Raw genomic sequence first — 27,148 nt, forward strand, 5'->3', positions numbered from 1 at the left:
CCAAGGATAATTATTATATAGCAGAGTTTAATTAGACCAGGCCCCTCTTCCTGGAAAATGTCTTATTCAGCATCAGCATCTTGTTCTCTGGGACAACACATCAAACCACTAGCAACGACAAGAAACAAAAATTTTTTTAGCTTTATTTTTTTTCCCTGTGAAAATGCAGGTCAAAAACATTAACTTCAAGAAATCACAGTTTTATAAAGTGTCATTCATTCCATACAAGCTCCTCGTTCCAGCACCTTCCCCCACTGCCCATCTCAAAGAGATCCTCAGCTGCACCTCGCCTCACCAACAGGGATTTTTCCAGACTTCCGGAAGGAGCTGCACGACAAGAGCCATCTGTGTTTATCACTCCTACTTGTCCTCCCCACCCTGAGCTGGGGTTCTGTTCTAAACACTTGTTATGAAACCTGACAGCTCCAGCCAAATTTGAACGAGGATAATGCAAATCTTCCCTGACTTTCTGCTGTCAGTATTGCTTTCATCTGGAAGCCAGGTTGTTTGTGCCTGTCACAGCCAAGTGACAAGCCCGGGGAACAGGAAACTGTCCTGGCAGCAGGAGAGAGCCAGGGAGAGCTCAGGCTGGCTGGCAGCACACCCTGGAGATCGTCCCAAAGGAGAAGCCCAGCTCAGGGACTGGGAAGGCACCAGTGGTTTGTGGGGCTGCCAAGGTGCCCGGCCCCAGGCAGGGACTGTGACACCACGTCCCACCCTGAGAGCAGTGACACGGCCAAGCTCTGTGGGCTGGGAACCTGCAGCCTCACTTGGGCACTTGTGGTGGCAGCAAAACAGGGCTGAAGGCTTTGGACAAAACAAAGAGGGGGAATCCTGGCTAATGCTGCTGTGAGGGTACCGGGAAACACGGACATCTCCATGGACCAGGGAACACGGACACCTCCATGGGCCCAGGGGAACACGGACACCTCCATGGGCCCAGGGGAACACTGACACCTCCATGGGCCCAGGGGAACACTGACACCTCCATGGGCCCAGGGAACACGGACACCTCCATGGGCCAGGGAACACTGACACCTCCATGGGCCCAGGGAACACGGACACCTCCATGGGCCCAGGGGAACACTGACACCTCCATGGGCCCTGCAAAAACATCCTTGGCCTGGGAGGGTTCCTTGCCCTCGCACAGGCAGCCTGAGTTCAGGTTAATGCTGCAGATGCAGAGCCCAGGAGTCCTGCAGACAGCCCTGCTGCTCCCTCCCTGGTGCTCCTGGGCATGGAGTTAGATACCAGGACATGGGAGCATCCCCCAGGCAACAGAGGCACAAGGGGCAGCCTTTGGGATGCAACACATGATGCTTTGGGATTGACACATCACTACAGACCCACAGAAACAACCAATACTTTTCCTCCTGCCCCTTCAGAGGAAGCTCATGAAAAGAGCCAGCACGCACTGAACCTCTGCTTGGGAGCTCCCAGGACCCCTGGAAGAGGCACTTTGATCCCTCCTGCTCCAGAGCTTAAATTCTTAGTAGTTTATGGCATCTGAAAAAAGAAATCGAGCCAATATCCCTCTTTCCCCACTCCCTCCTGGAAGACATGTGCATAATGTGTTAATTATTTACTAAAAAGACTGACTATGGCATTGTAGATATAATTAGGTGCCTATTTTGGACAACATATTAAGTGCTTTAGAACAAAAAGTGCTATAAAAACTATACCCAGAGTGGTGACAGGTTTAATTTTTCTTCATGAGTCTCACTTTTTTATTACATCACACCTTGAGTTTTCTGATCAGGGATGTCACTGTCCAGTAGAGCAAAACCAGCCCATGTTCTGGGAGACCCAAGGGAAAGAGCATCCATTGTTTAGGGAGTGCTGCTCCTCGAAAAGGGAGGCTCAGAGTTCAGCTTTTCCCAGCTATTTTCTGAGTGAACTTCCCTTGGGAAGGCTGCCAGCATTGCTGCCTCGTTGTGTTTCCCAGACCAGCATGGACCTGGCAGAGCCCACCTTGGATTTTGGGAGCTGTTTCTCTGCCCAGGCTGGATGCAGAGCCCCTGCTCAGAGGCAGCCACAGCGCTCTGGGAGAGCCACAGCCACAGGGAGGGACTGTGATTTCCAGGTGTGCCAAGCCTTGGAGCAGCCCTGAGCAAACACACCCAGAGCTCACACCTCCCTCAGGATCTGTTCTGGGATGGAGAAGGGCGAATGACACCCGCCCACCTGGACTTGACCTGTGAAGTTTCAGTATGTTCCAAACATTCACAAATCAGTAAAAAAAAACCTGTTCAAAGCTTAAGGCATTCCAGGCCCAGCTGCCCATCCCACTCAGCAAACCCAGTCTGAAGTGAAGGGAGGAGTGGGAAGCCTTGTGAGGCCAGGCTGAGCTCACAGAACTGGGGCACTGGGCTGGATTGGGAGCTGGGAGCGAGATTTTTATAAACTGCAATAAAATCCAGCCCTATCCCTGCTGACAGAGCTGATGTCCATTACTCCTCCAAGGATGGGACAGTGCACCTGAAGTCCCACATCAGAGGTGGGAACAGGATGGAGGAACAACCCCTCCACCCACCCACCAAGGAATTCTGTACCCTCCTCCTGCCCTGCCTGCCAGGGACACCACAGAGAGCACCAGCTCCTCCGAGACCTGCAGGTGGGAGCTGCCAGCAAAGCTCTTTCTGGGAACAAAGTTCTTTTCTGATTCAAGAAGGAAGCGACTGCGGGGAAAGGTGGGAGGTGAAACCAAGAGCCAGCCAGTGACTGCTGTCGATTCTCCCCATGCAAAAGGCTTGAGGTGGAGATGATGCTCCCCAGAGCCTACAGAAATGTCTTCTCCTCCAGCTGGAAGAAGTCAGCCAGCTCCCCTCGGCACAACCAACCCCAGCTGCACTGAGGGCACCCAACTCCTCCTCTGGGCAAGCCCAGCGAGGGCCAACCTCACCTCGGAGCAAGAGCAGGAGTTCTCACCCAATCCCCCTGCTCTCCTGGAAAGCACAACCTCCTTCCTCTGAAAAGCGAGGAATTTCCACCTACCATTCTCAAGCTCTAACACACCCAAAACAAGCAATTCCCAATGTCCTGGGGAATGTCTAAGCTCAGGACACGTCTTGGAAGTGGATCAGAAGAGCCAACAGAAGTGAGGCCTGAGGGCAGTGAGCTGTGATCCTGCTGCAGCACGAACAGCAGCCACTGCACTGGTGCTCCACGGCAGGGGAGGTCAGATGCTTTTGCAATTCCTTCTTTGCACAAGGTGCAAACCTCCAAAGCAGGCAGGGCCTCAGGGCCTGTTCTCCAGCTGGCCGTGCTTGACGCGCCAGGCCCAGCTGACGCTGCAGTCGGGGGCCAGGGTGCACTGCAGCTCGATGCCAGAGTCGGGCACCTCCATGTCGTAGTGCACAGGCTGCCCCTCCTTGGTCACCAGGCTGAAGGCAGGCACGGGGATCTGCAGAGCACAACACACAGAGCTCAGTGGCACCTCCAGTCTCCCCCAGAACATCACAGCCCTCCGTCACACCCAGCTGCCCAAGACAAGAACAGCTCGCAGGGAGGATCTCGTGCTTGGCAGGAACATCCTGAACTCCTCTCATAAGAAAATACCTCAGAACTGGAGTGGGCAGTGCCCACCCTGCTGCCAAAGTGCTTCCCCGAGCTCTGGGCCATGGCTGGGGGCTCCTGAACTGCCCATGTTTGGGCACCTGAGCTCCTCTCCAGGTATTTTGCTTTGTGATGTCCACAAGAACAGATTCTAGAGATAACCACGGCACCACTGGAACATTTTCTGGGCTGGTGTTATCTTTTAGAGACAATCCCATTTTACACTCAGATGAGTCACAGTCCCACAGACACTCTCCAGGGTTTCTTTCAGGAACAGCCAAAGCAGCCCACAGTGAGGTTCACAGGAGTGTGCCAACATCTCCAACAGAACAAGCTGGAAGCACCCCAGCCAAACACAGCTCATTTCCCTGAGCTGATGCTGCTGCTCATGATGAAAAAGCTATATAATGATTCCTTAGGAAGAGGGGAAAGAGTTTATAATTGAGGAGCAGGATTTTTCAAGCTGCAGCACAGATGCTTTCTAGGATATAGATCCCCACAGTCACTCTGACAATTGGCACTGGTTTACAGTTCAGGTTTGGTACTAGGTTTAGGCCAGATAGGGAAAATTTTTTCACTGCAAGAGAGGATAAGCATTGGAATAGGCTGCCCAGGACAGTGGTGGAATCACCATCCCTGAAAAGGTTCAAAAAATGAGTGGATGTGGCACTTGGAAATATGGTTTAGTGGGCCTGGTAGGATTTGGTCAAAGGCTGTACTTGATGAACTTGGAGGTCTTTCCCAACCTGAATGATTCTATGATTCAGAAAACATCCTCTGGTACCACACTCACAACAGCAGCACTGAGGTTCTGCTTCTAAAGGTGTCCTAAGGATCCCTGAACCACTCCTGGGTCTCCCTGGCATTCAGGGGTTATGAGGTTGCAGCAGGGAAGAAATCATTCCTCAAATCATGCACTGAACTCCAATGTGTCTCACCTGGCTGCTTATCCCTGTGGCAATGTCTCCCACTTTTGTCCTGTGGAAATCCCTGATGTGCAAATTTTCTCCACTCAGCAACTGGATCTGAATTTTCACTCCTGGAATGCACAAGAGATTCTTTAACCTCTGCTGAGCCATGAGGACCTCACAGTCCACAGCAGAACTGACTGACAAGGCACACACATGGGGAAAAATTCATTTTTGTCATTAAGGATTTAATTTATGTAGGTTTTTTGCTGAGCATGGAGCTTGCTGCAGACAGCAATGACTCACAGAGCAGAGCTGCATTTAGCAAGAAAGTAACTGAAGCGATGTATTAATTTGCACAATATGCCCTCAAAATTCTGAGGAGATGGTTGTGGTTATAAAACACTTCATGCACATGGAAGCTGCATGAGGCAGGGCACACAGGCTCTGTGTGCTTAGAAACTTCCCTGGATTTTACTGTACAGACCCAGTGCCTTCCACCCATCTGTGGCTGGGGCAGACTGGGGCTCCTCACAACCCACCTTCAGGGGGGTCTGTGCTGGCACAGCAATGAAGGACAAGAGGAGCTCAGAAACTCCATACCCAGCCTGTCTGGATAGTGAGAAGGTGATTGCTGGCCATTTATCCCAGGCAGGGAGATGCAGACCCACCGTTGAAGCAGCTGGGGGTGTCCGTGTGCCGGCTGCGGCTCAGCAGGTTGTTCCAGCTGCAGCTCTGCCCGTCTGCCTGGCTGTTCCAGGAATGGATCCCAGAGCTCATGGTGTCCCTCAAGCTGTGAGAAGCCTTCATGGAGTTCTGCAGGAGTAAGCACAAGTTTGTCTAAGGCTCTGAAAGAAAATGGGCTGGCAGAAGATGAGCATTAAAATAAGGTGAGGAGGAAAAAGGTGGAAATACAGAGGGATTTAAGGTTGGTTCTTAGTCAACATCTATGTGCCATCTGGGAAAGGGAATGGATAGCAGTGCAACAGTGCACAGACATTATCAGATATTCTCAATAGTTACATCAGTCATGAGCTGAAAAGCTGGATGAGAAAAGAGGGGTTGTACTGACTGGCAGGAGAATTAAGCATCAGTTAAAGTATTTGTCATTTATTGACATTAGAAACACACAGGAAAAACAATTAACTGTACAAAACCAACCACAGACCCTGTGCTGCTGCACTGTTGGGAAGGGTCTGTATTGTTCCAGTCCATCTGACATCAGCACAGTGGTCTGAACCAGTCAGAAGTCAGGTTAAAGGTATGGGGTAGGTGTTAGAGGGAAAAAGCAGGCAGAGTCAGATCCCACACTGCACACTGTGTGTGTCAACAGCTGAGCTGTGCAGAACTCACTCCCTCAGTTCTCCTCAAAAAGCTCTGGAAGACTGAGAAGAGAGACAAAAATAGGACACAAAGCTGCTCCCAACCAGAACTGACTCCTGCAGATGACAGGATGCAGAAATTTGGGACTCAATGTCTTTGAAAATTGTGATTGAAGGGCTTTGTCCTTCCCTGGTCCAACAAGGCTTATTCAGTGTTCCTCACTGGTATTCCCTACCTTAGGAACACCAGAGAGAACAAACCAATCTAATTAAAATTGTTATTTCTATAACTAGGACTATGTATTCATTAGTAGCAATGGGTTAAAATAAGTTCATGGAGAACAGATCCATAGACTGGGAATGAATACCCAAGATTTGAGTCTCTGTTTTCCTGTCCTACTCTCCTGGTGTTTCCCTAGACCTCCCACTGGTGGCCATGGCCAGGAAGAAGACCCTGCACAGCTGCTGGGTGAAGCTCCTGCTTCATCCCTGCTTCCCCAGCTCCCTTCTCCTGCACACACAGGGCTGCTGAGGTTTTCTGTATCCACACACTTGAAGCTTCTGGTGAGGATACAGCACAGGAGATCCACGTGGACAGGGAACCAAAGCACAGCTACAACCCTCAACACCCCAACGGGCATGAGCAAAGCTTTCTTTTCAAGGTGCTCCCCAGAAAATTGGTGTCAGAAAGCAGCAGCAAAGGTGAGAAATTCCAGATTTCTGTTGGTCACAGCTTCCAGTTTTCCCAAGAGGCCACCCCCATCCATCCCCACTCACCTTCTCACTGGCATCTGACACAAAGGGGCTGTCGATGCTGAGGCACGAAAGCATTTGCTCTTGTTCTTCCAGAGAGTAAGGCTGGGAAAGGCTGTTCAGAAACAGTTCTGCAGCAAAAGGAAGAGAAGGGAGACATTTGCAGTGTTTCCTTCCATGCCTCCCTGCTCTACTCCCTGCTCTGCAATTAATACCCAAAACTCTTAAGCAATATTTAATGAACACTCATATTTGTGCCAGCAAAACCCTACACACAACTCTGCCATGCAGAGGCCACAGCCAGCACTGGGACACAGAGAAATTGAGCCAAGAGGAGATGGATTGTGCAATAACATGCAAAACAGCACCTCAAATTTACCAATTCTTGCCCATTATGTCTCCTGTGAGATGTCATTCTAGATCCATCCACATTATCAGGGAAAGGTCAAACTCATGCACTCAGCTCTCACAAGTGTCTGGATGTTTGTACTCCCTTATCTGGATACAAGTACTTATAAATACTGCAAATAGTCCTGATAATATCCAGATATCCCATACATAGCCAGCTTCTAAGATGCTGCTGAGACCCAAAGCCATTTGAGAAAGAAGTTGCCCATCAGCAACCCCTAAAATTCCTCATCCTCACAGTTTCCTGACACAGTTACAATTCAAACTACATTCTTCCTAACTGGAAGTTTTCAATTCACTCCAAAAGGCTAGAAAATATGGGAGAAAAAAAAAAGTGACATGCAGAGTTATACTGGGGCAATGGAACTGGACAAATCACTGATTTCCACACTGAATTTACTGCTGGTTTTCAAACTCTGGATTGCTGTTGTAACCAAATTCCTTGGCTGATGGCTGTAGGTTTTCCAATGCCCAGAACAAAACAGTTGCAGGCTGATTTTAACTGCACTGCTTTGCTCGACATCTGCCATTCCTTTATTTTCATCTTGGCTTACTTCAATTAAAAATAATAAAAGAAGAAATGATGTTTGAACCTAAAATTCCAGATGAATTTGGAATTCTGACACTGTTTGCACAGTGCAAACAAGCACAAGTCTGAAACAGGCTGTTTTCTAGGGGATTCCTGCACCTCTCTCAGAAGGTTCCACCCTCTTCAGGGGGAGGAAATTCTGTTCACTCCCTTTGTGGCAACTTTAATTGGTTAAGAGCTATTAGTTTTAGTATTTTGAAGGAAGGTTGAGCAATTTGTGTAACAAGAAAGGAACTATGAGCAAAATGACATCCAAGCTGAAACCCCAAAAATAACTGTCAACAAGCCAAGAGAAAGCAGCTGTATTTTTATCCTGCTCTCAAGCAAAAAAAAAAGCTGAATTCCTCCCCCAGCCTAGTGCTCACCAATTTCCAGCTGCTGAAGCTCTTGCTCTGAAATGGTTGTGGCTCTTTCCACGTGGCTGCAGCTCTTCAGGGGCAGAGGAGTAGAGGAGAGAGGTGGGGGATCACAGGGCTCAGGTAACTCCTTGCCCTCATTCCAGTGGGTTCCCTCAACCTCCTCTGTTTGCTCCAGAGATGGAGGTGGTAGGACAGGGCTGGCACAGGAAACTTTGACTGACAGTTTTGGGTCAGAACCAGTCTCAGAAACTGGGCTCAGGGGGGACAGGGATGTCTGTGCACTGTTTTCTTTATTCAAAGATAAATGTCTGGGCTCTCTGTATTCACCTTTCCAGGGGCTTTTTACACCTCCCACTACAAAAAAACAAAAAAGATACAAATATTGTCAAATAAAGCAATAAAAGAGGTAAAAGTTTTCCTTTGCTGTAAGAATTTTTGAAGTGTATTTGCTACAAAATGCCCAGCTTCCTCAAAAGAAAAAAACAGATCATCTCCACAAATTCTTGCTGTATTACAGAATCACCCAGCAGGATTAAGTTGAAATAAATTAGTGATGGTGTCAGGGGCAAGACTGAACCACAAGTATGAGTTACAGCTAAGGATGCAATGAGCCTCTGCTGCACACCGGGCTCTGCAGCTGCAGCTGATGCTTCAGCTGACAGGAGCCCAGGCACAGCACCTGAACAAAGCCACAGAGAGCTCACCTCCTCCAGCTCAGAAGGAAGAAGAGCATGTGACAGCCCACAGGAAATTATCATTTGATAATGACAAACACTTGGCTGCAGCAAAAGCCATCAACCCAAAATACGCTGTGAAAATGATATACTGGGCAATAAAACAGACTGCTGCTTCCCAAAGGAACAGCACCAGCAACTCTCCCAGTGGGAATATGAAGGCTCAGCTGCATCAGTTCCATCAGGACATTTTTACCTTCCTCCAGTGCCACACTGGTCTTAGTTTTGAGCTCCGATGCAGATGCCCTGTGCAGAGGTTCCTTCTCCAGCCCCAGCTTAATAATCTCAGCAGTGAGAGGATTGCAGGAAGGTGGAATTTCCCTCAGAGGAGGCGGCTCTTTAGCGATCTGTGTAACAAACAGGAAGTGAAAGAGGTTAGACCAGAGAGGCTTAATTTGATTTCAGGAAGGTTCTTCCCACCCCGACAGCGTTTCCAACTGAAATGAAAGCATTAAGTGAGACCTGAGCAGTAATTTTATTACAGCTGAATGGCTCAAAAGTCACACCCAAGTCCTGAGCAGGGTACAGAAGAACAGCCCAAGCAGAGCAGGGAATGCTCAGCTCCCAAAGCAAGGCTGGCATGCTGTCAGATGCCCAGCTGGCTCCCAGCCATCCACCCCGAGGCCAGTGGGCCCTGGCCAGCAATAACAAGCTCTGGCTGCTCACCTGCCCACACTGCAGAGGGGCTGGGGCACTCACCTTCAGGCAGAGGGGGTGGTTGTAGTACTGGGTCCAGGGGTGGCAGCCATTGAGCATGTGCAGCATCATACAGCAGCTGCTCCACACGTCCACCTTGGAGTCACAGCGCTTCCCCATCACCACCTCTGGGGCCATGTGGGTCTCTGTGCCAGGCACGTAGTTCCCTAAAAGCATCCAGGAGGAAACTCACTGCATGCAGGCAAGAGAGCTGCTCCAGTGCCACTGGTAGGAGGCCTAAGGCAGAATCCCTCTCTTTTCAGCTAAAGTGAGAGACATGTCAGCTTCATTCATCCCAGAATGGTTTGGGTGGGAAGTGACCTTAAAGCTCACCAGCCCCACCTCTGTCCATGGCAGGGACACCTTCCACTATCCCAGGATGCTCCAAGCCCTGTCCAGCCCGGCCTTGGACACTGCCAGAGATCCAGGGCAGCCACAGCTGCTCTGGGCACCCTGTGCCAGGGCCTGCCCACCCTGCCAGGGAACAATTCCTTCCCAGTATCCCATCTAGCCCTGCCCACTGGCAGTGGGAAGCCATTCCCCCTTGCCCTGTCCTTCCAAGTTGCTGTTCCAAGACCCTCTCCAGCTCTCCTGGAGCCCCTTTAGGCACTGGAAGGGGCTCTGAGGTCTCCCTGGAGCCTTCTCTTCTCCAGGCTGAACAATCTGAGCTCTTCCAGCTTTTCTCCATAGTGGAGAGGTTCCATCTTGAACCCAAAAAGCAGCATTGTGTGTTCGTAAAAGCTGTCCCCTCTCAGACCCATCTCTTATACATAGTACAGGGATTAAATTTCCCTTTCAAGCAAATCTGGGAGGCAAAACATGAGCTTGACTTTAGAAAACATACCCATCTCTTTCAACAGCTGCATGAAGAAGTACGGGTAAGCTTAATTGTTTAAAAAAAAGGAATTTTGCTTTACTGGAGGTCAGGACTCTTCCCTAATATTTAGTGAGGTTACACAACAAGTCAGAGTAGGATTTTAAGGTTTCAGTGTGATTTCTTGAAGGAACAAAACACTGAACGCAGCATGCTGACATAATCTTACAAAAACCCTTCTAGCCTGAGGGATAAGGACCATCAGCTCCCAAATTTCAGATCATTTTGGATGTCAGTGGGGTGCCTCACAGTAATAGCAACAAACGAGACACCCTGAGCATTGCTCAGCCTGGAAAACGCAGTTGCTTGCAAACCAGCCACACGTAAATGTTCACGATAAAGAATGAGTCAGAAGGGCAATTCCTCAGAAGAGCAGCAGCAGAGCCTCACCTGTGACCAAGCACTTTCCCAGCCCGTCGGGGTGCAGGTGAGCAGAGTGGCCAAAGTCACACAGGAGGGCCCTGCTGCCATCGTCTGACAGCAGCACGTTCTCCGCTGCCAATGAGAAGGGTTCCATTAGTCTCCTCTGCATCAGGACATGGGAAAAACAGTCAAAAGCACACAGAACTACAGTTTTGTAAGCCCAAAGGATTTATTTCTCCTGTCACTGGCTTAAGCAAGTACAGAGGTGTAATTATCTCTTATAAACTACCAATTATCTGCTCTGGAGATTCTTGTAGCCCAGTGAGGCAGCCTGGGCAAGCAGCCTGGCAGACCCATGGGGTGACAAGAAGAAGTAACAAATATGATATTCCCAGCAGTCTAGAACCAAGGGAAACTCTAATTTCAAACATAGATCTGAAAATCTAGTAAGTAGATCCCACAACTTTAGTGAGTAACCCCATAATTTAATCTCCAAGCAGTTTGCCTCTTCTAAGAAAAGGGAAGAACAAGGTACTTCAAACACCTTCCTACCTTTGACATCTCCATGGAGAATGTTTTGAGCATGAAGATACTCCAGACCCTCTAACACCTGGCCCAGGTAGCTGAGGGCTCTGTCCTCTGGCAGGCAGCCACTCTGTTTAATGAGCTGCCCTAATGAGCCACCTAGAAAGGAATCCAGGGAGTCCATGTTAGCTTATCTTTAAATTCTCCCAAGCATCATTAGTAGTCCTGGTTGTTTCAATGGAAAAAATGAGATTTTCCAGGTCTGACAGAACATGTCTTCCACACATGACTCTGTTCCTTTTGTTTATTCCCAGAGCTTTTGCTGCCCACAAAACAGGCCTTGCTCATATGGTTTCTTGTTAGTGTCAGTTTAACAGTGTTGCTTTGGAGCAAAAGCAACTGCTCTGTGATCTGAACAGGCATTTCTAGGTGTTACTGCCCACCAGCTCATCTTCACAGCCTGTTTTCCATGGCTCTGGCCAGAAAAAGAGCACCAGGCAATGGAATCACCTAGGTTTGCTCAGTAAGTATCTCCTTCTCCAGGGCAACGTGCTCCACTGGTGTCCTGCAAATCAACAGGAAGCACAAACCAGCCCCAGCTGTGTTTTACTGTGAAAAAGAGACACCTTGAACTGGAGTGAGGCAGGACTGGGAATTATTCCCCCCACAGCAAGCCCATTGCAGGGATTACACACACCCATCCCAGCCCACTCGGGAATTCACACCAGGAATATTCTGGATGCTTTGGGGAACGAAGAGATTCATACTGGGGCAGGGGGAAGAGGAGGTCAGTGTGCTCTGGACAGTGTCAGCAGTGCTTCCATGCTCACCCTCCATCAGCTTCATGAAGATGGTGACCCAGGGGCCCTCCTTGACGGCCCCGTACAGGGGCACCACGCTGGGGCTCGTCACGGCCGCGCACGTCGTCAGCTCCTCGGCACGGAAATGTTCCACCTGCACCTACGGAAACAGGAGGCACTCAGCAAACACAGCTCTCCCTCTCTGGTGAGGGCAGAGGCACCAGATGGGTAAATTGGGCTTGGTTGTCTTGGAGGTCTTGTCCAGACTTAATTCTGTGACCTTCCCTAACAGAACTCAGGGAGTGCAGGAAGCAGTGGGAACACTGGGATGATCAACCCTGAATGTGTAAGGGAAGTGAAGATCCAACACAAGAGATGCCAGCTTGCAATAACTCCAGATTACAGCTGAGGACGGGTACCCTTCAGGAGGAAGGTAATTTCTGTCTCAGCAAAAAGATAATTTGACAACTGAACATTCTGCTTTTATGAAAAAGAGGGGAAAGAAAACCTGGGGATGGTGCAAAACTTGGCAAAAATTCAGCTTCCCCAAAGCAGGAGGGAATACAAAATATGTCCATGATCTGCATGATCACCTTGTTAGGTGGTACTCATCCTGCAAAGGGTTAAAGAAAAACTTTATTCTCTAAGTTCAGCCAAACTAAATAAAACAAGAATTTGCTGAAGTCCAGAAGGAAAACATGAGTCATGAAGATTCTGGTGGGAAAAAGATGCATCACATTTCTTCTCTGTCAGCAATCCAGCTATAGCTGGTTTTCTTTCATCTCAAGAATTTGGAGAGCAGGTGCTTCCAACACCAAGTCTGGTGAAGAAGGTGAGGTAGTGCCCTCCTGTCTCAGGGAGGCAGCAGGAACTGGAGACAGTTACTCATGGAAATTTAAGAGAGCACAGAGGAGTGTCCAATTTGCATGTTAGAGCTCTCTGCTGTCAGTGTGTGATCTAAGAAGATGCAATTCTGATCTAAAGAAGCATCATTTAGCCTTCAGTAATTGGGAGGAAATGACATTTTGAAAGACTTCAGCTTCTCCTACTTCCATGTTTCCCTTTTCAGCACAACCATCTTCCTTCCTGAAAATACACCCCACAAGGAGCAGCTATTTCTCCTGAGACTGTGGATTTGCCAAATGGATAATACATTTAAATAGCTACACACTGACAGGAAACAGGCTGGCTGTATCATATCACCACAAGATTTCACACCTGAACTGTGAGGATGCAGAACGGGAATTAATTTTCTACATGCTGGAGAGATGATTGTTTCTATAGCTGACAACTGAATGGTTATGAAATGGTTAAATAAATACACACACACTTGTCTTGCCACTTACATCTTTCCACAGGGAGCACAGCAAGCTGGACCCAGTGTAAATGGGGAAAAATGAACATTTTCAATTGAAAAATGCATGTTATGGTTCTTTTTGCACATAATATTTTTGTACTCAAGGCAAACACTTCCCACATACTTAGTGAAGTTTTCTAGTGAAGTAATGTGAGAAACATCAGTTCACAGGGGTGATGAAATTATTCTAGTGTAAGTTCAAATAAAATAGTTTACATTTTCCTCATCTCCTTGCATTATCCCTCTGTCTGCATCCCTGAGGCCCCCACAGCAGCCCACAAATCAATGCCCTGATCCAAGTTATACTCCACACACTTTCTACATCATTTGACAATGGCATATCCTGGAGTACAATAGATGATAGTGCCAGCTTCTGGAAAAACACACATCCTTTGCTGCATCTGGAACAGCATCACCTCAGAACAACGTGCCAGCATTGCAGCTAACACCGAGGAGATGAAAGCTGTTTTCAGAGCCTACTGACTGCCTTGGGTTTTTCCTACTTTATTCCTTTTCCAACAGGGAAATAAATACCTGCCATGTAACCATTTACACCAGACATGGTTTGAGATAAGAATAGTCAGATAACAGACAACCCACGTGGCTGTTGCTCCCCCGCAGTCACTCACAATCATTCAGAAATCTCCACTCTTGCCTCAGCATTCAGGATCTCTTTCAGCACACTTTAAAGCCAAATGAGCTTATTTCTGGCTGCTGAGCTTGGCCCCTGTGCACATACAGGTTCTCCATCTGCTTCTCTCTCTGCCATCACCCTGAAGTTTTTCCTTGGACACAACAGCAGCACTTCACCATGACTGTACAAGGTCCTAAAGAGGACCTGGGAAGAGATTTCTCTCCATGTGCTGTCTTGCCAGGACCCCTCTTCTCTCACACAGAATTACCTTCTTGGCAGCACACTGAAATCCTGTCTGCTTGTCCTCTATCTTGTACACTTCCCCAAAAGAGCCAATGCCCAAGGAACCATGGCACTTGGTCCAGTGAACCTCTTCTCGGTACTCGTAATCCACCGGCTTCAGCTTCTGGAAATCCAAACAGAAAACAAGATGAAGCAGGGAAAGAGACACTTAAATGTGGAGCTGCACAGACAGAGACCAATATTGTCAGAAGCAGCACAAGGACAGATAGCACATCACCTCTCTAGAAAACCCAGTACAAGATTACTTCTGCCACAGGCTTGAGATGAAACCATACAGGAACAACCTACTTGATTTCTGTGGGCTCTGGTGGTTCTAAACAAGTGTTTTAAAGAAAGGCCACCAGGATGTGGATGGCTTTGGAGCTCTGTGTTCCTCCCTTCTCATGCAGGACATAACTGCAAAGCTGAATCCTACAACTAACCCAGATTCCTGTGACTAAATGCAGACACTGCGTTAAAGCTCCTCTGCAGTCAGTAGATGGAGACTGTGCCTTAGGTGTCAGTGTGAACACGTTCAGGCAGGTAAGGGACACCTTGAACCTCACAGACCATACTGACAGGGTCACACTGACCCCAGGGAAGTCCTCCAGGAGGACTTTAAGGTGTTGAGAGAGAACTGAATTCAGAAGAAGTGAACCATGTCCCTAGGATTCAAATGCATTTCTGTATCCCAGCATCCCAGGTGCTGAGGGATGCTGCAGGGGATGCTGCAGGAGCTGCTGGTCCCAGCAGAGGCCTCCTGCACCTCCCCTTCTACCCAGCCCTGGTTTCTGTCACACTCCAGTTCATTCAGAGCCAATAAATATTGCAGCCTGGCTGAACAGATTGGGCTCCTCCCCAGCAAACAGAGGACATGGCTGAAGACTGACTAAGCACAGAACCACCACTCAGAGACAGGCCTGCATGTCTGGTGATTGAGCACAGCATGGAGCCAGCAGTCTGAGACAGGCAGGCCTTCAATTCCTGCAGAAAACAACTCTGCATCGTTATCTGGCAGCTCCAGCCAGATCCAGAACCATTCAGAAATCGCAGTTATAGAAGCAAGCACACAAATGCAGATTATCCCTCTCCCAAAGCCCAGGAGAAACTCTGCCTCCCACAGCCCAGAGTGTGGCTCAGATCACCTCGTTCAGCAGCACGCCTTCATTTTCACTTGCTTCATGGAATTGTTCCTTCAGCTCCAGCCCACCTCCTCTCCATGTCTTGGCCAGGCTGGCTAAATTTTGTGGTTCACCAAAACTCACGCTCCCCTTCAAGGCATCTACCAAATATTCTTCCACAGAAAGCTTGTCTGAACTGGTTTGCATGGACTGGTTGATGCCTTTGGTGAAATTATACTCTAAGTTTAGGCCAGATAAATTGCTGTCTTGATAGTTGAGGTCACCATGGAAGTATGTGTCCAGAGCATTCTGCTTCATGGCATGGAGAGGATTGTCCACACGTGGGAAATGGGGGGGAAGGATGTTGTAGGGAAAGGGATGGAGAGTCTCAGGCTGGGGAACAGTGTCCCTCTGTTTCCAAACATGATTAAGGCACTGAATAGGGCTGATCAGCTTGTGCAGTTCAGTTTTGTATTGGCTCCTTGGGGAATGGAGTTTGCCCATGGAAAAAGGGGCATGGGCAGGCTTCTCAAAAGACAGTGGATCATAGCCCAAGTCCTTGTTAAATTCAGGAACCCAAAAACTGTTTCTGTAAAGAGTACTGTGGTGGGATTCATCCTCCTAGAAAACAAAACCAAACAGCTGAGCAGGAACCTCAGTATGGACGCCAAAATTCACCCAAGAGCTGTTAGGAGTTTGCAGGTAAAGTACAAAAGGAAGGTTGAAGATTCTCACCTGGACAGGAATTGGGGTGCAGCTCTCCTGTTCTGGAGTTCTTGGACTTCTTCTGCCAGCAGCCACAGGTTGTCCTTTCAGCTTGGATCGCTTCTTGTGCCTTTTCTTCTTGGCCCTGCCCCGGTGCCTCCCTCTGCAGGTGGGGGCCATCCTGCCCTCCGTGGCATGGGCCACATTGTTGGGGATGTGATCGAGACTGTCCGAGCGACTGCTGGAAACCAGAACAGCAGGGCTCTGAGACGGGACAGTGCAAGCACAGCTCTGACCCACAGAAAGGGAATCAGCCACCCTGCTAACTCACCAGAGAACTAAAACACAACTTCTTGCCTTTTAACAGGGGTAAGTTCAAGCTCCAGGCACAGCAGCACCTCTGGCATTGTATAAAGGAAATGGTGGGGTGTGGGGGAAGCAAAACATTAAAGTGTTCCAGGGTTTACAAATCGTGGAAGAACAAGACTGGAATGTGCAGTCACAAAATGGTTTGGGTGGGAAGGGACCTCAAAGCCCATCTAGTGCCACCCCTGCCATGTCAGGGACACCTCCCACTGTCCCAGGCTGCTCCAAGCCCTGTCCAGCCTGGCCTTGGGCACTGCCAGGGATCCAGGGGCAGCCACAGCTGCTCTGGGCACCCTGTGCCAGGGCCTGCCCACTCTCCCAGGGAACAATTCCTTCCCAATCTCCCATCCATCCCTGCCCTCTGGCAGTGGGAAGCCATTCCCCCTTGTCCTGTCCCCCTTTGTCCAAATTCCCTCTCCAGCTTTATTTATGTCTCTTTTATGAACATAGCAACGTAGTGGGAAAAGCATTGCATGTCTCCAGGCTGCTCTCAGACAGTTTGTGGTTGATTTCTAGTGAATATAGAGATAATAGATAAATGCAGTCTATTTTAAAAAATTATTAAAATTAATAAATGTGTTCATAATATCAGTGCCTGCTCTAATTTGAAGGAAAAGAGCTTTGCACAGAGAAGGGGGATGACTGAGTGCACTTGAATAAAACAGCTTCAAGAAGCCAAAAAGTGCTGGCTTGTAAAGCCCAATACTGCAACATGATTTCTAAGAATGCAGATATACATAACACTCCACTGGGGTCTGCACAAAGAAATGAACTCTCAGGAGGGGTATTTGTCTGCAGTTACTCAGGGTCAGAAAGAGATGGTCTCTAAGGTTCCCTTCAACTCAAACCATTCTATGATGCTATGATTCAATACCAATCATAGCAGTTAGATTTTTTAAATTAAGTTTGAAGAGAAAACAGGATTTTTGATCTTCAAATGAAGCAATTGTTCCATTGACTTGGAACAGTTCTGATACATTCCTCTGCCTTTCCTGATCAGTGATGCAGGGCACAGCCACTCTCTCCATCTTTTCCTGATGTTTTAGTGCTAAAAGATGCCATAGGTAGAGTTCTGGCTGATGGCATCAGTGCCTTAAGCCTGAACACACAGCTGGTGGGCATTCCAGGAAACCCCAGATCCCACATCAAACCCCTCAGAAATGGGTCACTTTGCACTTCTTCCAATGGTTCATGGGACCACATAACAAAGCCACTGGGCAGTGTCAAACCACACACCCCACAAAGTGTCTGAAGCCACCAGGAAACAGCACCTAATTCTGCACCCCAGTCACCATTTCAGGGCACTGGGGCTGCCCAGCAGGGCTCCAGAGTGTAAGACAGCTCCAGTACGTGCCCCAACAGGAAGATCTTCAGGAAGAAGCAGCTCACTCCCAGGGGATTCCAGAAAAGCAATTCCCAGGCCTCCACTTGTCCATCACAAGTGTCACTGTCCCTTTTACCACTTCCAGCTTCTCTGTGTTCACAACTCCTGTTGCTGATGTTGCCATGAGGCAAAGTTTCTCTCTCATCCCCTTTTATCCTTCCAAGAAATTAAGCTGTTCCCTTTTCTGAGGACTCCTTCTAGCAGCAGCCCAGGTTTCACACAGCTTTTCAGCAGATGGTGTAACAGTTTCAAAAGCATCAACACAGTTTAGTTCAAAAAGTCTGAAAATTTTCCCTGGATCCTTCTACTTCAAGCCAATGAAACTTAAAAAAAAAAAATCAATCATTGCAAAACCAATGTGACCATCCAGAAACAGAGGCAGAAGGCTACAAGGGCAGTAAATCTGCAGGCATTGACAATAGGACAAGCCAAGGTGTTTCAAGTAGTTTGTGCCTAAACTTGTATTTTTTCCTGATAGGAAGATGTTTTGGGAAAGACACATTCTTACCAGACCTCAGACTGAAGAGCTAATTTCAACAGTAGTGCTTTTGGAAAAATATTTTAAGTGTAGAGAGCCAGGGTGATTTGGAACAAGGACAAGTCAGCAGACAACAGTGAAAAGGAGTGTTTGTATCAAGAGGTCTCTCACCTGTAACGTTTACTGTGGGCAATAAAGGATCTCTCTGATAAAGTGGGGCTGAACTCCTGACTGTTTTCACCTGTGTGGAAAAAACCAGGATCATCACTTGTCTTAAACTAGGCAAAGTCTCTCCCAGTAACAACTGGACTTAAACAGCTCAACCACTGTGCTAAATGAGTGATCCACACAATCACTGCACAGTCATGTCACACCACCCACACCACATTCTTCCTCCCCCACAATTAGGAGGCTTCCCAGCTCTCTCCTGATCCCTGAGCTCTTTCCCAGATGACAGCTTTGCTTTGGTTTCCTCCTCTTTATGCCCTCTTTTAAACACCTTTCAGAAGTCAGCTAAGAACAGGTGACCCACAGGACACAGATCTGGTCGAGGTGCACGGGCCTCAGGCTGGTCTGTTATTTATGCTTTATTCAGTGGATGCTGCCATATTATTAGGAGATTTCATGAGCTTCCTAAATAGAATCTGGGATGTGTCATCAGCTCCACCCCACTTGGGATTACAAATAGAGTTGGTCTCAGCTCTCCAGGAGCGCCGAGGGAGTGAAATCTCATCCCTCTTTACACATTCCTTTTTCTCAATGAAGCGCAGCCCGCCCTGCTACTCACATTCTGCTTGGGCAATAATAGAAATTGATGCACAGCCTCCTTCTGTTTCTTCTTTTGCTGTTCCTTTGGTGATTACATCATTCAGGATTTTCCACTGACTGTGAAAGATGACCTTCTCTGAATCTTCTACTTTGCAAACACTGCTCTGCTTTTCACTCACTGTCTCCTTCAGCCCCTCGGCAGCCGTGAGCTCCTTTTTGTGCTTGACGGCTGGATCAGGAGCTCCTTGGCATGCAATTCCCATCACTGCCATTTCCCAGCTTCAGAGAGACACTGAGCAAGAACAGAAAAACAAAACACTTGTCAAAACACTTCACAGACAGAAGCAGCTTCAACTTCATGAGAAACAGGAGGCTCCTGAAAGTATCACATTAATAAATAATTCAAATCAAGGTCCGGCCCATGTTCTGAGCTGGAGAAGAACCCTGGAGTGCCAGTCTTCCATTTCTGACTTGGGCCACTGAAGATCTGAATATTCAACATTCTCATGACTGAAAATATGAAACGACATGGGTTTCAGAGAAATTTAATTCTTGGTATATTCCCTTAGCTTAAATATAAACAGTAAAACCAAGGAGGAGAAGGAACTCCCATATCACTACACAGGAAGAATATTCATCCCCAAAAAACGAAAAAAAGGGAAGACATGAAAGTTCTCCTAGAGTGCACCTGGGGGAAATTACACTGTGCTCTCACACCACATGAATGCCCATGAACCCAGCGAATTCCCTTTATCCCTGTGCTCAGGCATCCTCAAAGCCTCATTCCTCATTCTCCCTCAGTGAAGCCAGGCTCAACAGCCAACCTGCCCCTCCACAGATCCTCCCTCACGCCCTTCCCTCTACATCACCAACAACTTCTGCAATCCTGCCCAAGCCCATCAGAAGTGGAGCTCTTCCAGAGTGCAGGATCCATGGAAGTTGGGGTTGGATCGAGGACAGTGACAGTACTGGAACAGATCCCTGTGCCTGAGAGCTGGGGAGGGGATCAGCACAGGCTGTGAGCTGACCACGAACACAAATGGAGCTCCAAACAAGTCCCAGCACAGGCCAAACCTTGGCCAGCTGGTAGCACAGGGGAAGGTGGAAGGGAGCTGGGGATAAAGGGAGAAGCATAACCTAGCACGGAAGCAAAGCACTGAGGGGCAGGATGGGGACACCCAGGGGTGAAAATCAGCAACATGGAGAGTGAGGAGCCCCCTACAGCACGAGCCCCTGGGGAATACAGCTTTGGTGTAGCCCTGATGCCCTCACCTTGGATTCTGGAGAAGTTAAACCAGTTGTTTCCTTATGAACCACAAAGTGCTCTGATGCCCCTAAATGCAGAGATCCCTTTCTTGTGCCAGTCCTCCCAAAGCACAAGTGTAAAACCTTAAAATGAACATTTCCACCCTTTAACAACCCACGGAAGTTCAGAAACCTTGGGTAATGTATATGGGTTTAAGTACCACAAACCCAGGATAGGACAAGGAGGGACATTTTAACAGGGGCCAGGAAAACAGATATCAGCACCATTACAGGAGCACACCTTGAGGCTCATCAGCTTCAATCTGCACAAATCTTTCTTCCTTTATTTTTTTTCCTTTTTTCTTTCCTTTTTTCCCCACCTTGAGCAGCTGCCTGGGGAAACAGGACATTTACTCCAACAGGCTCCTGGCAACAGAGATGAATCGGGAAAATGACAAAATGAGTGGGTGGTGCTCCATGCCTGAAGGACCACCAAGGAAAAGGGGAGGCATTTGGGAGCCAAGTCCATGAACCTTGGTGCTGTGAGTCACCTAACAACCTGGCAGGTATACAAGGAAAGTCAACAATGACCACATTCAGCGGCCAAACAGAGAACAGCTGCTGTGCAAAAGAAGTGCTGATGACAGTATCCCACTCATTAGGCCGTCCCGCTCCCTCTCCTCTACAGAAATTATGTCAATTCTCAGTGCTGTAAAATAATCCCTTGGAGCAGCAGGAGCAGAGCCTGCCAGATGACTAACCCAGCCACCAGTGACCAAACTGACAAGTTCAGAGTTATTTTTATCCTCACTCTCTCCTGACTTGCATTAACTCTGTCTCTCCTTGCCCTCCCCTCACCTTCAAGGTCCTTCAGTGCAAACCAGTCCTCATTGCCAAAAAATACACATTTCTACAAGTCCCTTCTTGGCTGAGTCAAAGGAGGACAGAGAGAGGGGAGAAACAAAACTGCAAGTCCTTGTCACCCTCTGAAATGACAAAGAATAACAAGGAAACATAACTGAGATTAAAGTCAACAAAGCTCTACCTCACTTGCAGACTCAAAGAGACCGAGGCAGTAATTGTGAGCAACGGCCTCGACCCGGGCACAGCTCAGGCAGTTTAATGTGTGACTCAGGTCTGTGGGGCTGTGCGGGACCAGAACCTGCATGCCCAGCCTGGTTTAACTGTTACTGCACAATTTTCAGTCCTTGGAAAACTCAAATGCCAACTATTTTTATGGTGTGTACGCCAAAGTGTGGTGGGCAGAACCTGTGATTAAAAATAAGCAATCAGAACTTTTAAATAGTTTTTGAAGGGTTTTTTTTAAGTTTTTTAATAGGGGGGTTTTTTTAAGTTTTAAATTCTGCCTGGAGAAAAGAGGTTCAGGGGAGATTTTTTTGCTCTCTACAGCTTCCTGACAGGACGTTGAAGCCAACTGAGGATTGGGCTCTGCTCCCAAGAAACAAGAGACAGGACAAGAGGAAATGGGCTCAAGTTGTGTCAGGGGAGGTTCAAGTTGGACATTGGGAAAATTTCTTCACTGAAAGGCTGCTCAGGCATTGGCATGGGCTGCCCAGGGCAATGGTGGAGCCCCCATCACTGGAGGTGTTTGAAAACCAAGCAGACATGGCACTTCATGATACGGCTCAGTGGGCACGGTGGGATTGGGTTGAAGGTTGGACTGAATGACCTTGGAGGTCTTTTCCAGCCTCAGCGATTCTGTGATTCAGAACTGAACAGGCCTGACTCATCTCTGTGCACGTGGAGGGGGCAAAGAGAGGTGCACAGAGCTCCTGAGTCCCATTAATTCAGACACAAGCACTTGGTCTCTGCCCAGACCCACCCCACAGCCCTTCTCCAGATAAAAGGCAGCATGAGGAGCAGCACGTGGGTACCTGTGGATCCACAGGAAGCCCAGTAAGAGCAGGATTTACCCACGTGAGACACTCTGGAGCTGCGGCTCCCCTGCCTGTTTATGTGCTCCAGGATGAGCACAGCTTCCTGTACAGACACAAGGCACAGATGAGCAGCATGAGGAGCTTCATGTTCCTGAGCTCGAGGGTGGCTGTGTCCTACCCAGAACTGCTTCTCTGGTTTTCAAAACCTCCTCTCCCTCAGCCAGCTCACTTAGACGCAGCTGTAATTCTTGATTTCCATATCCTGGACTTTCTTCCTTCTGTGGACATGTGATGGGCTCGTTATTTTCAAGGCAGAAAGGGGAACTCAGGTAATGATGCAAGAGATAAGAGTGGATACTGCCCTCCTAACCCACAATGGGCTTTTGATATCAGCTTAAAGCCTGTTTGCTCCTTATCTTCACTGAGAGTTTACTCACCTCGGGTTAACTAATGTTGGTTCCCACTGCTGTAAAATAGAAAGTGTATTTTTACAGAATGAAAGCCAAACAGTCTCAGTTGTGCTGTGAAGGCACCGCTCCGATGGCAACTCCTCCCTCAACTAATGTGTGGGAGAAACTAAAATACCGGATAAGGTCACCTGAGACTTGAAGGGAGTCAGAATTAACGAGATACACTCAAACATCCTTAATAGAAGAGATAACCACGTGCTTTCTGCTCCTTTAAAACCTCCTCCTCCCTTCTCTAAACAAGTCCCTCTTCAGCCCTTCCACCTCAACTGGAAGATGTTTGGAGCACGGACCTTAAAATGTATTTCTGTGTTTCATGAAATCGTTGTGAGAGAAACTCAGAGCTGGACAAGAGCCATGCAAACACTGCACCACTCCACACACACATCCTGCATGATGTGCCCGGCTCCAACAGCTCTGGTCAATGGCTTTTGGAGAATTTCAGCTAATGCTTTGAGGACCAGCCCACACATTTTGTCAAAAAAGATTTGGGAAAGAGCTTTAAAATATACATAAGACTTCCTAAGTCAGTTTCACAGAATGGAGATTATTTGTCATCTGAGTGTATCCATTCAGCAGCAGTTTCACACTGACATTTAGTTTGAAAGGAAAGAAGATAAAAAAACATGTTGTCTCAGTGAGGTTTTCCCACTTCCTTACTGAGAGGAATTCTGTGCACAGAGCACTAACTCAGGTTGCCTTTGCAGCTGCTGCTGGTTTGATGAAACACAAGGGGCATTTTGGCCACGCTGCTTTGCTGACCACCACAACAAAGCAACAGCTGGGAAGAGCCAGGAACTTCTGCATCACTGGAGCAGGGAATGCCAACTGAGAAGAACACCACACACCTTTTGGGGACCTTCCAGTCCTAACAGTTGTCAGTGAGTATGGCAGAAAGTGCCAAGTCTGCAGCCAAAAGAACATACACAGGGTATTAGCTGCAAAATCCCTGTGCAAATCCACCAAACCTTGTCAAGGAACAGATTCCTCCAAAGGGAAAAAAAAAATAGGCTGTACTTGTTACATGGATAAATCACATTAAAAATTTGGGGGCCAAAGGCATGTATGTATACATATATGCTTTTTATGTACATACTTTGTATACATATTTTAGATCATCTATAAATAGATAGATAGACAGACAGACAGATAGATGGATGGAAGGATTCAAGGCCAGGCTGGACAGGGCTTGGAGAACCCTGGGATAGTGGAAGGTGTCCCTGCTCATAACAGGGGGTGAAACTGGATGAACTCTAAGGTCCCTTCCAACCCAAACCATTCCATAATTGTTTGTACAACCCTTCAGACCCCGGGCACCACTGCCCTCCATCCCTGCCTCCTCTCTGCCTGGATGCCACCCATGGGCTCCTTGCCTGCCCACGTTTCAGATGGAACTGAAATTCAGTCAGTTCCGGTTTTGGCTGAGGCAGTTTAAGGCCTGTTACTGTAGCCCAGGCCTGGGGTGGAGATTTAAACTGCTCAGAGCTGTCAGCAGGACAAGTTTCAGTTTGTGTCAGAAGGGACTTAAACCAATTGTAGCACTCAACAGCCCCCCCGACCTCAACACACACTTGATGCTGCTTTAAGTGAACATGTCTAAAGGGGGGGGGGGGGGGGGGGAGGGGGAAAGAGACTTCCCTTGTGTATCTAAGAGCTCCAAAGTGAAAATAAATAGAATGCCTGACTGATTAAAATCCTGGTGAGTCAGAGCAGCAGTTGCTATTCCAGGGAGCTCTCAGCCTTCACCTCCCCTTCAATAACCACTGTGACCCATGCGGCCATTCCAGGGGCTCCTGCACAGTCCCCTCTGTTCCCTCTCATGTGTATCCACAGGTTTACCTGAGGAGCACCAGGGAAAGCTAAAACCTTCTCCCCAAAGCACCACAAAGTGCCTGTTTGAAGCACTGCACTATCAGCCCTATGTACTAGCACATCACATTACAAACGATAGGCAGTGTGTAAACACGTTCTTTAAAGTGGTTTGATAGTAAATACTCCCAAATCCTGTTTCAGCCACTTGTGTTGCTTACTGTAAACATCAGGATAATGAGCCTCTGTTGTTTTTTTGGGTTGGCAGACATTAAGATATTGCAATAGTTTGGTTACAAAATCTGCAGGGAAACATTTGGCTGGGTTTTTAATTATCAGCAGATTTCTAAAAGCACCCAAACACACCTTTATCCTCATCTCCTCGAGGACAGCTCAAGCACAGCTCCCCCCTGAACAATTCTTTTCATGCTGCAGAACGAAGATATGAACACCACTTTCCCAGTGTTTACAAACAGCACCACAAGCCCATTCACTCAAATAATGGCCAGTTTTTCCCAACCCCTTTGTAAAAAAGGACAACAGAAATAATCAGAACAAACTTCAGCCTGATAAGGATTTGTTTCCTCACACAGCTCTCAGGCCACTGCTTAACAACATCGTGGCTTTGACAACCCACTTGTGAAAGTATTTCCTAAACTATGACAAAATGATACAATAAAGCACCTAAAGGTATAACTTCCACCAACCACCACAGACACACCTGAAAATCAATTCTGCCCAAGCAGGTGGGGCCAGGCTGTCACCAGTTGTTACTTTATACTGCTTTGCAGCTGTACATTTCAATCACATTTATAAAATCCATGTAAATGTATGAGGAAGCAGTAAGGCTGGGATGCCAGGCAAAACCAACCTAAAATTTGGTTAAATTTAGTATAGATAGAAGCAGATCTACATGATCTTAATTTATGATTGGTCCTGCCAATTCAGTTGTAATGATTTCATACTATCAAGTCAAAATATGAACTGACTGGGATGATTTCTAACTGTCCAGTCTGAGAAGACTCTCAGGAGACAAACTCGCACATGAAGTGTGGAACAGAACTGCCTTTAGGCAAGACAAGGTCCATGCTCTCCAGGGCCCTGATCACCAGGTCACTAAACTGTGATCAGCAAAGCCCAGGCTCCTACAGACACAATTCCCACGTGTCTGTCGCTCCAGGCATCCTCATCTCCCTCTCCCAGCATCTCCAGACCCTTTCCTAACTCAGGGCTCTTTTCCCCCAGCCAGCTGCTCATCTCAAAACCTGGAAATCCTTCTGTCCTCCAGGCCTTGAACCCTCTGTCTCCACCACCACATTTGACACTTGCCAGCAAAGTTCAACAGTCACAGAAGGAAAGCTAATTTATGGTCACTTTGCCTCCATCTTCTTGGCAATAATAATGATAACAATACAGCACCTCATCACTGCTACAACAGCTCAGCTCTACTCCCTCCCATTTAACACAGAAAGAACACTCAGGACAGACTCATTAACTTCAAGTTCATTAACTCCAGTGGTGTTGGATAAGGTCCCACAAACCCTTCAGGTTTTCAGTCATGTTTGTTTGTTATGCTCCTTCACAGCGCTCTACAAGATTCAGTCTCTTAATACAGTTAAAATTTAATAGTTAATAGCAAGTGACTCATTCCCAAGGAATCCGGTGGCTGTGCCAATAACACATTTCAACTGAGGTAAAATGCAATAAAGCAGCTCACTACAGGCACACTCAATTCAATTATTCTTATCACTAATGTCACAGCATAAAAGTGCAACTTATTACTCATAAAAGTGTTTAGAAAGCCAGTCGAAAAAGAAATTCAGACTTTGTTTATAGGTGCCGGTTTCAGACTGCTGTGTCGTGCATGTGCGGAGCACTCAACACACATTTCTAATGTAACCAGTTAAAGCTAACAGGAAGCATCTGAGATCAACCACACCAGCAACTTATTAATCAGCAAAGAGACATTTTAACCTTTAAATAAAAGTAATAATTAGGCATTTACTTGTGTCAAAAGGACGCTCAGAATGAAAAGAACCGGGTAGTTCAGGTGAATTAAGGCCTGGCTCGGTTGTATTGTGATGAGCTGAGCTAATCCTGCCTCCTTCTCCTCTCTCCAGGGTCAGCGATCAACGAAGTCCCTGCACCGGGAGCCCGGGGAACCGGGAGTTCAGGGAACTGAGGGGCACCAGGAGATCAGCAAGTCGGGTTGCCCAGAGCACCGGGGGCTCAGGGCACCGGGGGCCGCAGACTCGAGAAGGTGCCGGGCAGCGCAGTGACAGCCACGCTCCCAACACACACACGCAGCGCTGCGGCGGGAGCGGCTGCGGCGGGGCCCGGAGAGCCCATCAGCCGCTCGGAGCCCCCGGCTGGGCCGGGGCTCCTCACACGCTGCTCCCGCCGGCAGCCGCGGAAGCTCAGCCAGGCCCTACCGGGCAGATGCACCCTGCGGCTCCCGGACCGAACGCCGCACCCCGGACCCGGATCCCACCTCCGCGGCGGTGGCCGGGCCCGCACCTACCGCTCCGGCACGACACAGCACAGTTCAGTACGGCTCGGCCCGGCGCGGCTCAGCCCCGTCCAGCCCGGTCCGATTCTACCCAGCTCGCCCGGAACAACCCGGCGCGGCCCCTCAGGCCTCCTCGGCAGCTCCCGCTCACTGACAGGCGGCACCCAGTCATGGCCCCGCCCCCTGTCTCCGAACAGCCAATCACCGCCCTGTCTCGCCGCCTGACCCCGCCTCTCCTC

At 48.3% G+C, this 27,148-nt stretch overlaps 1 protein-coding gene across 14 annotated transcripts; it reads right to left on the reverse strand.

The window, feature by feature from the left end:
• Positions 1-116: 116 nt before the first annotated feature.
• Positions 117-27,079, reverse strand: MAP3K14 (mitogen-activated protein kinase kinase kinase 14). 14 transcript variants are annotated; one of them, XM_063404052.1, is made up of 18 exons: positions 26,922-27,079; positions 19,001-19,273; positions 18,385-18,454; positions 16,016-16,226; positions 15,305-15,901; positions 14,146-14,283; positions 11,917-12,046; positions 11,114-11,245; positions 10,589-10,693; positions 9,328-9,491; positions 8,825-8,975; positions 7,901-8,248; positions 6,563-6,669; positions 5,135-5,279; positions 4,494-4,594; positions 1,094-3,403; positions 958-1,012; positions 117-901 (listed from the first exon to the last, which is right to left on the reverse strand). In XM_063404052.1, the coding sequence occupies exons 2-16, from the start codon at positions 19,251-19,253 to the stop codon at positions 3,239-3,241; spliced, it is 2,817 nt and encodes a 938-aa protein (XP_063260122.1). In that variant the 5' UTR covers positions 19,254-19,273; positions 26,922-27,079; the 3' UTR covers positions 117-901; positions 958-1,012; positions 1,094-3,238. The 14 variants fall into 14 exon arrangements, with proteins under 14 accessions (XP_063260122.1, XP_063260121.1, XP_063260119.1 ...); XM_063404051.1 differs by lacking the exon at positions 958-1,012 and adding an exon at positions 1,013-1,038; XM_063404049.1 differs by lacking the exon at positions 958-1,012 and adding an exon at positions 1,013-1,038 and having other exon boundaries at positions 117-929.
• Between the last annotated feature and the right edge of the window lie 69 nt (positions 27,080-27,148).

The sequence above is a fragment of the Prinia subflava genome, chromosome 8, assembly GCF_021018805.1.
Source record: "Prinia subflava isolate CZ2003 ecotype Zambia chromosome 8, Cam_Psub_1.2, whole genome shotgun sequence".
In the NCBI taxonomy this organism is placed as follows: Eukaryota; Metazoa; Chordata; class Aves; order Passeriformes; family Cisticolidae; genus Prinia; species Prinia subflava.